Source organism: Arachis ipaensis, chromosome B4, assembly GCF_059453495.1.
Source record: "Arachis ipaensis isolate K30076 ecotype BB chromosome B4, ASM5945349v1, whole genome shotgun sequence".
Lineage (NCBI taxonomy): Eukaryota > Viridiplantae > Streptophyta > Magnoliopsida > Fabales > Fabaceae > Arachis > Arachis ipaensis.
In genome coordinates this window covers 68,274,750-68,287,186 of record NC_142439.1, presented here as the reverse complement: position 1 = coordinate 68,287,186, position 12,437 = coordinate 68,274,750, and the positions used below count along the sequence as shown (strand labels likewise).

Genomic DNA, 12,437 nt, shown 5'->3' with positions numbered 1-12,437 from the left:
CATGAAAGGAGCCTAGCACTGCTTGCTCAAGCAAGTAACTACCTCTGCGAATCTCTCCACTATCTCTATCTTCTTTAAAAGATAGGTCTCAACAACTCCCAAGATAAAGGGAACGATCATCCACCCATAAAGGTGGAACTACTCCAACAAAGGTGATTAACATTCTATTATAAATATACTGACACCCTTCAAGTATAATTTACGTTTTAATCTACTAAAAAACTTGCCTAAAGCCCTTGCTAACTTAAGTATCGGAGTCTCTTGCAGGTACTACCTCCACCTCCCTACGAGGAACTCGGATGGCAGCATCTCGAAATGAGAACAATCGGACATTGCTCCACAAGGAGTTTGGACCTCACGTCCAGGCCCAAATCAACGTTTCAGATAATTATCAGAACAGATACTATAAGAATAAGTATATATATATATATAATTAACATATTAATTTTAAGTTAATAAATTAAAAATTAAATAAAATATAAAAATATTATTAAAATTTATTGTTTATAGTTATTAATTAATTATTAATATTTAAAAATATAAATTAAAATATATTATTGTTAATTAAAGAAATAGGATTGATAACTAAAATTAATAAATTCTTGCCTTTTAATATTTTTCAATTAAATAGTCTAATTTTATGGCACGGCTTATTAAGCTTCCAAAAAATTTAAAACTAAAAAGAATGTGTCCACGTAGGAGCATTGGAAGCAACAAAAATATTGCAGAGAGAGAGAGAGAGAGAGAGAGAGAGTGTGTGTGTTTGTTCGTGTTGTGTGAGATCCAACTTTGCTTTTCCATGGCTACGGCCTTCGTGTGTTATTTTGCTACTTCAATCTCGGCAATTCGCCAATGTTGCAATCCGAAGCTCCGGATTGATCCTTGATGCGTAAGCTACGTTAACCCTTTTCCTTTTCGTCAACCTTAAACTTAACTCAATTTATATCAATTGATCCAACTCCAGTTTCTGGATTTCACATATCCGTATTGCAATTGCGTGAACAACTTGAAAATTCTTGCTTTCAGTCTTAAGTACGTTTTCTTGATATGAACAAGGGCGACAAACTTTTTTTATTATGGGAACTCTGTATTTTGATCGATACCGATGTTAAATTTTTCGCATGAACAGCTTGAAAATGCTTACTGTTTCCTTGGTTACCATCCTTTGAAATCTGGAGAATTTCGGATTTTGAGTGATTGACGATATCTGTGTTGAATTCATGTATGAACAGCTTGAGAATATTTATTGCTTAGTTTCACTCTGGAATATTTTGGCTGATAACTCTTACATTTAATTCTTCATACACAGCCTGAAATGCTGATGGAAGTGTTGCGGAAGTCAGTTCACTTCAATTATTAGTTATCACAAGTTTCGTGTCATATTGGCGGTTTTCTGACTCTCAACTCTGTTGTAAATGCCATAAATCAGTCATAGTTACTATTTGCACTTGTAAATATTCCAGGGTTAGTTTCTTTGTGCATATGTGTATGTGAAGTAGGATAGCTAGATAAAGTTGGAATTAGTTTTATGTTTTGTTCTGAGTTTGATTGCTGGTGGTCCCACTCCTCTTGAGAATTTGGGTGTCATCAGGTATGGAAATTTTGGAGATGAATTGGTGTGTCAGTGAACCGGTCACACTTCTTGCGTTATTACTATACCAGTATTTTGCAAAAAGATTTAGTAGCTTGAGCAGCTGAACTGTTGATATGGCACAAAATAAGACAGGTAACAAATTAGGTGCCAACACTGCAAAGGACCTTGGTGTGCTTCCTCAACACATCCAGCCTGAGTTAGGTTGTGGTTCAGATACAGGACAGATTGTGTATAATAATATTGTTCTAGCCACTGGAAGAGGATTTTCAGAGAATATCAGTCATGATGGAGTTTCTGCAGGAAGAGTTCCTGATTCACCTGATATATCTCGAAGTTCTGAGCATAGAATTATGTTGAGTAGGGAGAATGGCCATGTGAGATATGAAGAACTTAGTAATATTTTAGGCTTGAGGAGAATGGACTCTGAGAATGCTGCTGAGATAGCTGAAATTCCCTCTCTAAACAAGCAGGATCAGGAGATGAAAAATGGGGTTCCTGGAGTCAGTTTAAGAAAAACAGTACCTGGAGATCGTGGTACGAGGAACAGAGTTCAATCATCGACTGGTGATCATCCTGGTGCCAGACCGGTTGTATCACCCCTTCTCAGATGTGAGTCTTCACATTCTAATGGATTTTCTGTTTCAGGAACTTTGGATGATTCTTTGCCATGGAAAATGAAGCTTCTATGCAGCTCTGGTGGAAAAATATTACCCAGGCCTAGTGATGGGAAACTCAGATATGTAGGGGGAGAGACCCGCATAATATCTACAAGAAAGGATTTATCATGGGAAGAGCTTGTAAAGAAGACCTCGAGTATTTGTAGGCAACCTCACACAATCAAATACCAGCTTCCTGGGGAGGATCTGGATGCTCTAATATCTGTTTCCTCGGAGGAGGATCTTCAAAATATGACAGAGGAATACCATGGGTTTGAAAGGCGTGAAGGTTCTCAAAGACTTAGAATTTTTTTGGTTCCTTTGACTGAATCTGAAGAGACGCCGTTAACTGAAGTGAGCATGATTCAACAAAGTGATCCTGACTACCAATATGTTGTTGCCGTGAATGGCATAGCAGATCCCAGTCCAAGGAACAACAATGGTGGGATGAGTTTGACCAATGAAGCAAGTCAGTTTGCTCCAGTTTTTCAGAAAATTTCTGCAAATCCCTCTTCTGCCTTTGAGAACAGGGGTGCTATTAATTCTTTAAATGGAGATGGGGTTCTGAACAAATCAGTTTCTCCTATTCCTATTCAGGTATCAGGTTCTAGTGCAGGTTATGTTCCATTTCTTGGTAATGAACGGTTTCAGGGAAGTACCGAGAGCAATGTGTCATTTGTTACTGCTCTGCTACCCCCTGAGAACTCTGGCACTGTCATTGCTGATTGGCAATACCCTCAGCATGCAGCTGCTGGTCAGTCCAAGATACTCAATGGACAGCACTTCGGCAACTACAATCTTGGCAAGGGATTTGTGACTCATGGTTGCGAGGGTAAATTATTTGGTGAAAGGCTGTTTCAAAGGGAAAAGGGAAACTACTTTGGAAATCCTCTTTCATGCTTGGAAGATCCAATTTGTCAACAAGCTGAATCTGATGGAATTTCTGGTTCCCCCTATGGGCTGCCACATGCTTTTTCTGATTCACAATTGCATGAGAGTGCTGTTAGGTCTGGTTACTGCTCACAAGAAAGAATTGGCCAATCTTTTTCCTTGAACCTTGAAAATACTCAATTATCTTCAATCCTTCTTTCTAATATCTCACAAGGGAATCCTTTGGAGCTTCAACGTGATCCTATTCTCCACCATCCCCAAATACAAAGTACGATACCAAAAGGTGACTCCACCGAGCTGTGCAAAAGGCAAGAAATGACATCTTCTTCTCCATATTCAGATTCATTAGGAATGAACTGTGATGTTTATAATGGTAGCATTTCAACTGAAAATAGGTACCCTAAAGCACAGTCCAGATTAACTGACTATAGCTTTGTAGCAAATGATATTCAAGATAACTCTGTTAAATTAGAAAAGATGAAGATAATTGAAGAGTATAATTGCTTTCCGAGTAATAATGGAAATGTTTATGTTGAGAAACCAGCCATCATTGATATGGGAAACATGAGTGAATTGCATCTTTTGGACTCCTTCCTTCCTAGTAACTCAAATTCTCAGGTTAATGTGCAAAAGAATTGGGAGGTTACATCTGAGGATAGAATTCCTGCATCATCTGGTATGGCGGAACTTTCTCCAAATAATATCGTGGACAAGATCCCATCTGATCTTCTTGATATGAGCCAAAGGACTGATGATAGCAAGAAATGTGCATTAGCTGAAGGTTTGAACGGGAAACAAGATATTGACTTTTCATTGACCAGGATATTTGATTTAAATGCCCCATTAAAAGACGAAGAAAGCTCTTCTGGCAAAAGTAATCTGGGCAATAATTTCTTTGAGCTATCCATTAACCCAGACTCTCTTAAATGTGCACCAATTCAGCTTTCTGAGAACCAACTGGCTTCAGGATTTCATGAAAATTCAACACTAAGCTCGGCTAGATTGCACCCTGCTTCACCTCCTGTTGATTATGGTCCAAAGTTCAACTTGCCAATGAATGTGAATACTGCAGGCGAGAATACTTCTTTTAGAAGGGCACCTTCTTTCCTTGATGACTCGGTGAGCAGTACAGATCAAATCATTGATCTGTCAGATCCATCAAAGAATATACAATGGTGTCACGAGGCAAGCCGGGTACAGCCATTTGTAGTAGGAGACAATGTGATTAGTGTTTCTCCTCCAAATGTTGAGTCTTCATTGGTACAGAGCTCAAATTCCGTGGATGATATAGGAAGTGATGTTGGATCCCTTGCTCATACAGAAGCAGAAAGCATCCTCCCAGAGTCTGAACTGGAGGTAGGATATACTGAACTCACATTAGAGTCTATGTTAATTTCTTTACAATTTCTCAATCTCTTATTCTCACTGATAGGATTTTAAAGACAATCAAACAGACAAGCATGACTTCCTTTCTGATGCAATGATAGCAGAAATGGAAGCCAGCATATATGGTTTGCAGGTTGACCCTCACTTATTTGTTAACTCTGTTGGTTTACATTTTTCATGATTCAAAAACTTTTAATTTGGACGTTACGATTCATTTCTTATTCAGCATCCTTAAAAAGACTGAATGTTCTAGTTTCTGATTTAAACTCATTCTTGTCAAGTATGAAAAGATTTTTTTGTCATAATTTCTTGGTGAAATGCTATGTTATAAATGTGGCAATTTAGAATTGCTTATCGCTTAATTGATTTGATAAGTGGCAACATGAAATAATTTTGGATACTCATGATGGCCTCAATTGGTTGCATTTGGAAGACCTGATCAATTATTTAAGGCTTCCAGTTTTGCTGGCAGTGGGGTTGGGGTAAGGTTTTAATCTAGGTCATGCAGCAAAATAAAAGGTACTAGAATGGTGTGGTAGAAAGATTTCCTGGTCTCCTTTATGAATTAAAGTGCATCATTATTTCCTTCTTTCTTTATTTTTTGTTACATCGTGTTCCATATTTCTAACATTTACAAGTTCTGTAGTTATTTCATGGTCATTTTAACCAGTTTGTGGCCGTATTTCTCTATATTCTATTGAACTATATGCTTTGCCAGTCAGTGCCATAATGATTAGAAGATAGTTAAATGCACAGTTAGTGCAGCTGTCTCTATCTGTTATTATTAAATTATAAATCCAAACGCCATTGTTACTTATTTGATTAAAGGGTTGTTACTTATTTGATTAAAGTGCACTCTACTGTTAAATTGCCCTGAAGGAAGCTTATTGCATTTGCTTGGCCATTTTCTTCATATTATATTTACGTTCTTTTCTGCATTTGATCATATATTATTTCATTCAGATAATAAGGAATGCTGATCTCGAAGACCTTTTGGAGTTAGGATCTGGTACTTATGGAACTGTTTATCATGGAAAATGGCGGGGAACAGATGTTGCTATAAAGAGAATTAAAAGGAGCTGCTTTGCAGGGAGATCTTCTGAGCAAGAACGGTTGGTGAGTCATTAGGGCAGTTTTGTTCTCAACAAGTTGTAGTTTATTAATAACATACATCTCTTGCATCTTGGTATACAACCACGGGTTTAACCTTTCCTCATGTAAATAAGTAGAGGGATGAAACTAAGTTGAATTAATATTTCTTCACATCTTGCATCCTGGCTTGTTCCGTCTCCCATCTATCTATGTCTTTCCCTGATCCTTTTTAAAGCAAAGATAGTAAAGCTAGGATTACTCCTAATGGGTAATTAGGGGAGGGGGAATGAGAGTTGATTACGTAATCCCAAACTCAAATGAGACATAGGAAAGGCTAACTTGTAAGCTATGTGCTCAACCGTGCCTATCCCCAAATTTTGATCAATTTAAACGTAAGGTTTTACATTTTGGCCGTAAGAAAAGGAGATGTCTTATGTACTACTGCTATGTGCTCAACCATGCCTATCCCCAAATTTCAATCAATTAAAACATAAGAAAACTATTGGCAGATTATAAAATTATGAAAATATTCTATGTATATGAACCTGGCTATGTTTTTTCACTTGATTAGGCAAAAGACTTCTGGAGAGAGGCACAAATCCTCTCAAATCTTCACCATCCAAATGTGGTGGCATTTTATGGAATAGTACCAGATGGGGTTGGCGGAACCTTAGCAACAGTAACAGAGTTCATGGTTAATGGTTCTCTTAGGCATGTCCTCATCAAGAAAGAAAGGTAGCCTTGGTCCATTTCTGTTAATACCAAATTTATTAACTCGTGTATGCATATAGTGAATCTCCTACTCTCCTACTCTTTATGCAGATTACTAGATCGTCGTAGAAAGCTGATAATTGCCATGGATGCAGCTTTTGGTATGGAATATTTGCACTCGAAAAACATTGTCCATTTTGATTTGAAATGTGACAACTTGCTTGTGAATCTAAGGGATCCACAGCGACCCGTATGCAAAGTAAGAATGGACTAGCACTTATCTTTTGAATTATCAATTTTACTCCAATTAATTTTTTACTCTTTAATTTATCCACTTACAAATTTCATTGTTTTTTAAATCCTAGAATCCTTTCTCTTCTGTTTCCTTTATCTCAATAAAAACACTATCGACTTATATTATAGCCTCTGGCCCATTCTAAATCATGAAGCCATGATTCTAGTTAATTTCTTTTGAATGCCTGTAGTTTTTATCATTCGGCCAATTCTCAAACTAAAATAGTTGTACTAGGAGTGTGTTAGATTTGAAATAATTCTATTTAATTGCCTTCGTTAATATTCTTCTAGTATTTTGGAGATGCTAAGCTCAACTCAATTCTACACTTGATGCAGATTAATGACGTATTCTCAGTTCTCAAGAATTTTTTTTCCTAGTATTCTTTTTTTCTTTCGCAACATATTTATTATTTTTGTTGAAATATGCCGAGGAATAAACTGTCATTTATACCCACAAATGTTCAAAACGCTGGCAAATCTAACGAGAAAACAAAACTGATATTGTACTCATGAAAAATGGGTTCCAATAGACAAAACTATCTAAACACTAAAAAAACTACCAGAATTCCCAAACTATCCCTCCTAACGTAAACACAACTCTAACTCTACCCCATTCCCAATCCCCAACCCTTCATCACTTCATCCCACTATTCTATGCTAAGATATATTGTTCTACACAAGAGTAATATATTATTTTACTCTTTTGTCTAGTTCCTTACTTTATTATTTCCACTGAGTAACCATGAATCTTAACAATTTTTCTTTCCCAGGTTGGAGATTTTGGATTATCAAGGATCAAACGAAATACACTTGTGTCTGGGGGTGTACGAGGAACCCTTCCATGGATGGCACCAGAGCTGTTGAATGGCAGCAGTAGCCGGGTTTCTGAAAAGGTAACTAGGACATTTCAAATGAATTTCAGCAATTTATGGGGATCTATGAATCTTTTGTCTGGTATTTAGGTTGTGGAATAATGATTTTGACAGGTTGATGTTTTCTCCTTTGGCATCTCATTGTGGGAGTTATTCACAGGGGAGGAACCATATGCAGACATGCATTGTGGTGCCATTATTGGTAAGAAAATCTCAAAGAAAAATCTCTAATTATGTCTCATTTTATCTGAGAAATAGTTACAGAAGTGAAACTTGGAATCATAACAAACAAAAGGAAAGCTAAAATCTTGCGAGTAAAGTATTAGAAAAAATTTCCTGGAAGGAATAAAACATCATAAAGAGAAATGAAACCTTACTCTAAGGAGTAGCATTTTTTCTGCATTTGGTCAGCTGTGACAGATATGTGTAAGGGGAATGAGTTTAGAGGCTTGTGCTTCTTTCTTAAGCTATCTAGTGCTTCAATTCTTTTAGATTGTAGCATTAAACATTTGTGATTGATCATTGTAGCTGAGTTGACTCACTGCTCTTAGTTTTATACCAAGAGTTTTGTTTCGATGAAAAGACAATAAAACAAACAAGTTGTTCCAAAATGCAAGTAGCATAATTGTTCAAGGTCAAATCGTTTATCATTTTGTGAATTAGAAATTAAGGATTAATGTTAGCCTGAATTTTGAACTGTTAAGCACCTAAGGAAAGTCGGAAACCAAACCTTAAAAACTAGTTATTATGGGGAAAGAACCAAATAATAATTCTCCTTAAATACGTAGCCCTCTCCATGTCGTTCACAACTGGGCTCTAATACATTGTTAAGAACGTGAGAGAAGTGGGGAACCTCAATGTATAATCTAGCTGTTTTGGGAAAAGAATCAATCTCTGTAAATATAGTTATCATCAATGTATATCATCCCATACTACTAAATTTGGAACGTGATAAAGTTATATACACAGCATTAGGATATCCTGAAATTCATTCCAGAATTCAGAATAAACACTGTACATTACTTGCCCTTAATGTGTACCAACCTTGAAGAATACCGACAGCTTAATTACATCAATTACTGACAAGCTTTCCTGATGATGAATATTGTCCATTTAGGGGGGATTGTAAAGAACACTCTTCGACCACCTATTCCGGAACGCTGTGATCCTGGATGGAGGAAGCTAATGGAAGAGTGCTGGTCAGCTGACCCCAACAGCCGACCATCATTCACGGAGATAACCAGCAGGTTACGATCCATGTCTATAGCACTTCAAGTAAAGGGAACTTCATGAGGTAAGACCTACCAGTGCTTCATGAGACCAAGACATAAATTTTGCAGTTAATTTCAATTGCCCGGGACCTTCATCTTATACACAACCTTTAAAGAAGCACTCAAGAAGACTACGACTGAGATTGGCGTGCGGGTTATCAGGATAATTTGGCTATTGTTTCTTGTTATTTTTTATAGTTGTGATATATTCATTTGTTTATTCTTTTCTGTAAAAGCTTAGGTTGAGAGCATGGTACAGTTGTTTTGATCTACCAATTTTCTGCTTGGTGCATGATTGGACATTCTGCCAGAAAACATAGAAGGGAAAAAGAGTGGCACAAAGAAAAGCTTCTTTGATGTATATAATATAAAAAGACTACAGTGTGTATGATTTTATTAATGTAATTATCCTCTCTAATCCTTCCCCTTATCTTTTTTGGACACAACGTTGTAACTTTTATATTTATATTTTTAATTTTTTTAAGTTTTAGCCTATAGTGTTAGTGTCCTTTTGCATGCCTTTTACATGGTGAACTTTAATGTTATTTACTTTTTTACTCTTTTACATGAGAGTTTAATTAGAAAATTAGCCAATATCAGTCAATTATTTTGAAATTTTATTTTTATCTTCACATTTACATTTACATTTTCTCTTACCCTCTCTTCATCTTGCATCCACTGCAATCTCACTGCTTGCTAGCGATGTAAGATCTAGAAAATTATTTAGTTAATTTCTTAATTTTAAATTGGATTGAAAGAAACTATCTGGTTTAATTTAATTGACTGAAAATTTAAAATTCACAATTAAGGAATTTGCTAATATATTTTAAATTTGATAAATTGTTTGAAACAAGAGAGTTATTTAAAAAAAAAAAAAAAGAGTTTCTATTGTAGGTAATTGAACATGCTTTGCTTTGCCTAGTTCAATACAAGCTATGACAAAATAAATAAAGATAAAATGAGTTAAAAAAGTATTTTGAGCAAAAACAAAATAGATATTTCTTAGTTAGGGCCAACGAGGTGAAATGGAAAACCTTTCTTTAACCCAAAGGACGAAGAAAAAAAAGCGAATTCATTATTTACTTTCTCTTTCAAATTCACATTTTGATCAAACTAGAACTCTTCACAAGCATATCAATTTCCAAAGCAAGAACTCGAGAAAACTTTGTTCCTTTCTCATTTTTCATTATATTCAAGTTTAAGGTTTTAAGAACCTAAATCTATGAATTTTGATTCGTGAAGGCATCTTTAGTGTGAGTTCTAGGAGCTTTCTATTGGGTTATGGTACAAGGTCAGAAAAAACCTTTTCTTTCCATTTATCAGAATTTCTAGCAAAACCCTTGGTTGAGTTTGATTGAAAATTTGGTTGTTTGATTTATTAGGGATTGGATTAAGCCAAGTTGTGAACCTACAAGGCTAAAGAGATCATCACTTGAGTTAGTGATTGGTTTGTTTGATTTGTTATCTCTACAATTTCTCATAATGTATTTTGATGATTAACAAATCTACATATACTTTAATAATCTCATTAACGTATTGTCTAACATTTGCTCATGTGCGATAATGAACTAAAGAACTTTTCCTTAAGTAATAAAAGCAAACTAGGTAATTTCTGAACATGAAAAAGTCAAAATATAAATATATGCAATCTCATAAGCTAAGTTGAGTGAATTAACTACCACAGAGGTTGTTTAGATATCTCAGAAGGGAAATTGCACAACTCAAAAACTCATAGGTCCCACTTTCACTAGCGAAACCGATGAAAGCAGGAAAATCACTTACCTTAGAAACGTGTCTTAGTTTCTAATGTTTGAAAATGAGTGTGCTTAAGAAGCCAAACTGTTTGAGAGGTTTCTACTGTCATCTGCAACGAAGTAATAGAGTTACTTTTTAGCAAAAGGCACTAACACAAGTCAAAAGTGATTTGATTTTCACCTCTCTTTTAGGAACATGGAGACGAAGACAGAAGGAGGGTTTTCAACAAAGCTATATTTTCAAGGTTCTATATTTCTTCTTTCTTTCTTCTAATTTAGAAGAAATTTCATTTCTTCAAGCTGGAATCTAAGCACATTATTGTTTTATACCTTATATATTAGACTATGTCATTGTAAATTTGAGACTAATCTATATTCATTTATAACATTTTTGAACAGTCTCAAAGAACCGAAAAAAATTCGTTACTTCAACGGTAGAAGTTAAGAATGTCTTTTTAGGTCGTTCACACCATGAGACGTTGAAATCTATAGTTTTTTCTTGTAAGTTTTTCAGTAGTGATCTTTAGTCTTGAAAATTCTTATCGTTAGAATATCTAATGTTCTTAAGTTAGGTTGTATTCTAAAGTGAGACATACTTGAAAAATTTAGGAGAATATTTAAATTACTTCTTAGTTTGACAAGATTTGAGACAAGAATATCTAAATGTCTTAGTTTTGATGGATGAGTTTAGCAAATACACCATATCGCTTCAAGTAATACCATGATAAGTGGATATCGGTCCCACAAAGATTAAAAATTGAGCAAAATAATGTTTAATTGAAAACCCTAATTAGATTCATGAAACTTTATAAAAGCAATGGATGCTGGGCACTGGTCCATGGCGCTAGAAGGCAGGATTTTGTTGTGTTTCTGGGCATGAGTGTAGAGCACTAGCCTTTGTTTTTCTTCAAAGGTCCTAGGCGCCACGGTTGGGCGCTTGGTGTTGGTGATGAGGCAAAACCGATACGTTCGTAAATTGAGAAGTGCACCAAATCACTTCAAGTAATACCACTATAAGTAAATATCATTCTCACGAGAATTATCGGATTGAAGCAAGCAACGTCTAACTACAAGAAAATAGAACATTTGTAACAAAATTTTGTGTGAAATTTAAAATTGTTACAAAAACTTATTTTTTTTCGTAACAAAAATTAATGATTGTTAAAGAATAAAAATATTTTGTAACAACAATACAATTTGTTACAAAACGTTTTGATATTTTATAACAACCTGATTTTTTTTGTTAGAAATTATATTGGCTTTTGTAATGAACCGGTATTTTGTTGCAAAATTTTATAATGATTTTAATAAAAGATGAAGTTGTTGCAAAAGTTCAAAATATTTTGTAACAAAATATCTATTTGTATCAAAAATTCTAATTATTTTGTAACAAAAAATTAATTTGTCACAAAATTTAATATTGTTTATCACAAAATACAAAGATTATTTTGTAACTAAAAAAATTATTTTAAAACATTAAAATCTTTATATGAAAAAAAATTAATTATATAATTTTTTACAAGATAATTTTACTTTTGTTTCAAAAATTTGATTTTTAAAATAATATTTGTATTAATTAATTATTTTTTATACAAAATTAAACGTTAAATGATTAATTTTAAAAATTAGAGATATTATTTTATATTTATTTTAAAAACTTAACGTATAATTTTACTAATAATTAAGTTTTAAATACCGACTAAAAATTAATTTTTTAAATTAAAAAATTTAATTATTAAACTTAAATAAAAATAATTTAAACTTAAAAATAAGAATAGGCGTGAGCCTCTTATAACATCCTGAGTTTTTAAAAAAGTAAATAATGTGTTATTTATGATTTATTATATTTGTTAAAACTTTTATTTTAAAAAATTATTTTACTAAAAATAATTAAATTAAATTTTATAATACTTTGA

General features: G+C 34.2%; 1 protein-coding gene across 4 annotated transcripts; it reads left to right on the top strand.

The window, feature by feature from the left end:
* Positions 1-655: 655 nt before the first annotated feature.
* On the top strand, positions 656-9,262 carry LOC107639324 (RAF-like serine/threonine-protein kinase 20). 4 transcript variants are annotated; one of them, XM_088483471.1, is made up of 10 exons: positions 656-889; positions 1,310-4,497; positions 4,574-4,660; positions 5,491-5,643; positions 6,191-6,354; positions 6,442-6,589; positions 7,395-7,517; positions 7,611-7,698; positions 8,614-8,790; positions 9,009-9,262. In XM_088483471.1, the coding sequence occupies exons 2-9, from the start codon at positions 1,708-1,710 to the stop codon at positions 8,787-8,789; spliced, it is 3,729 nt and encodes a 1,242-aa protein (XP_088339597.1). In that variant the 5' UTR covers positions 656-889; positions 1,310-1,707; the 3' UTR covers position 8,790; positions 9,009-9,262. The 4 variants fall into 4 exon arrangements, with proteins under 4 accessions (XP_088339597.1, XP_088339598.1, XP_016198286.1 ...); XM_088483472.1 differs by lacking the exon at positions 4,574-4,660; XM_016342800.3 differs by having other exon boundaries at positions 8,614-9,262.
* The last annotated feature ends 3,175 nt before the right edge of the window (positions 9,263-12,437 follow it).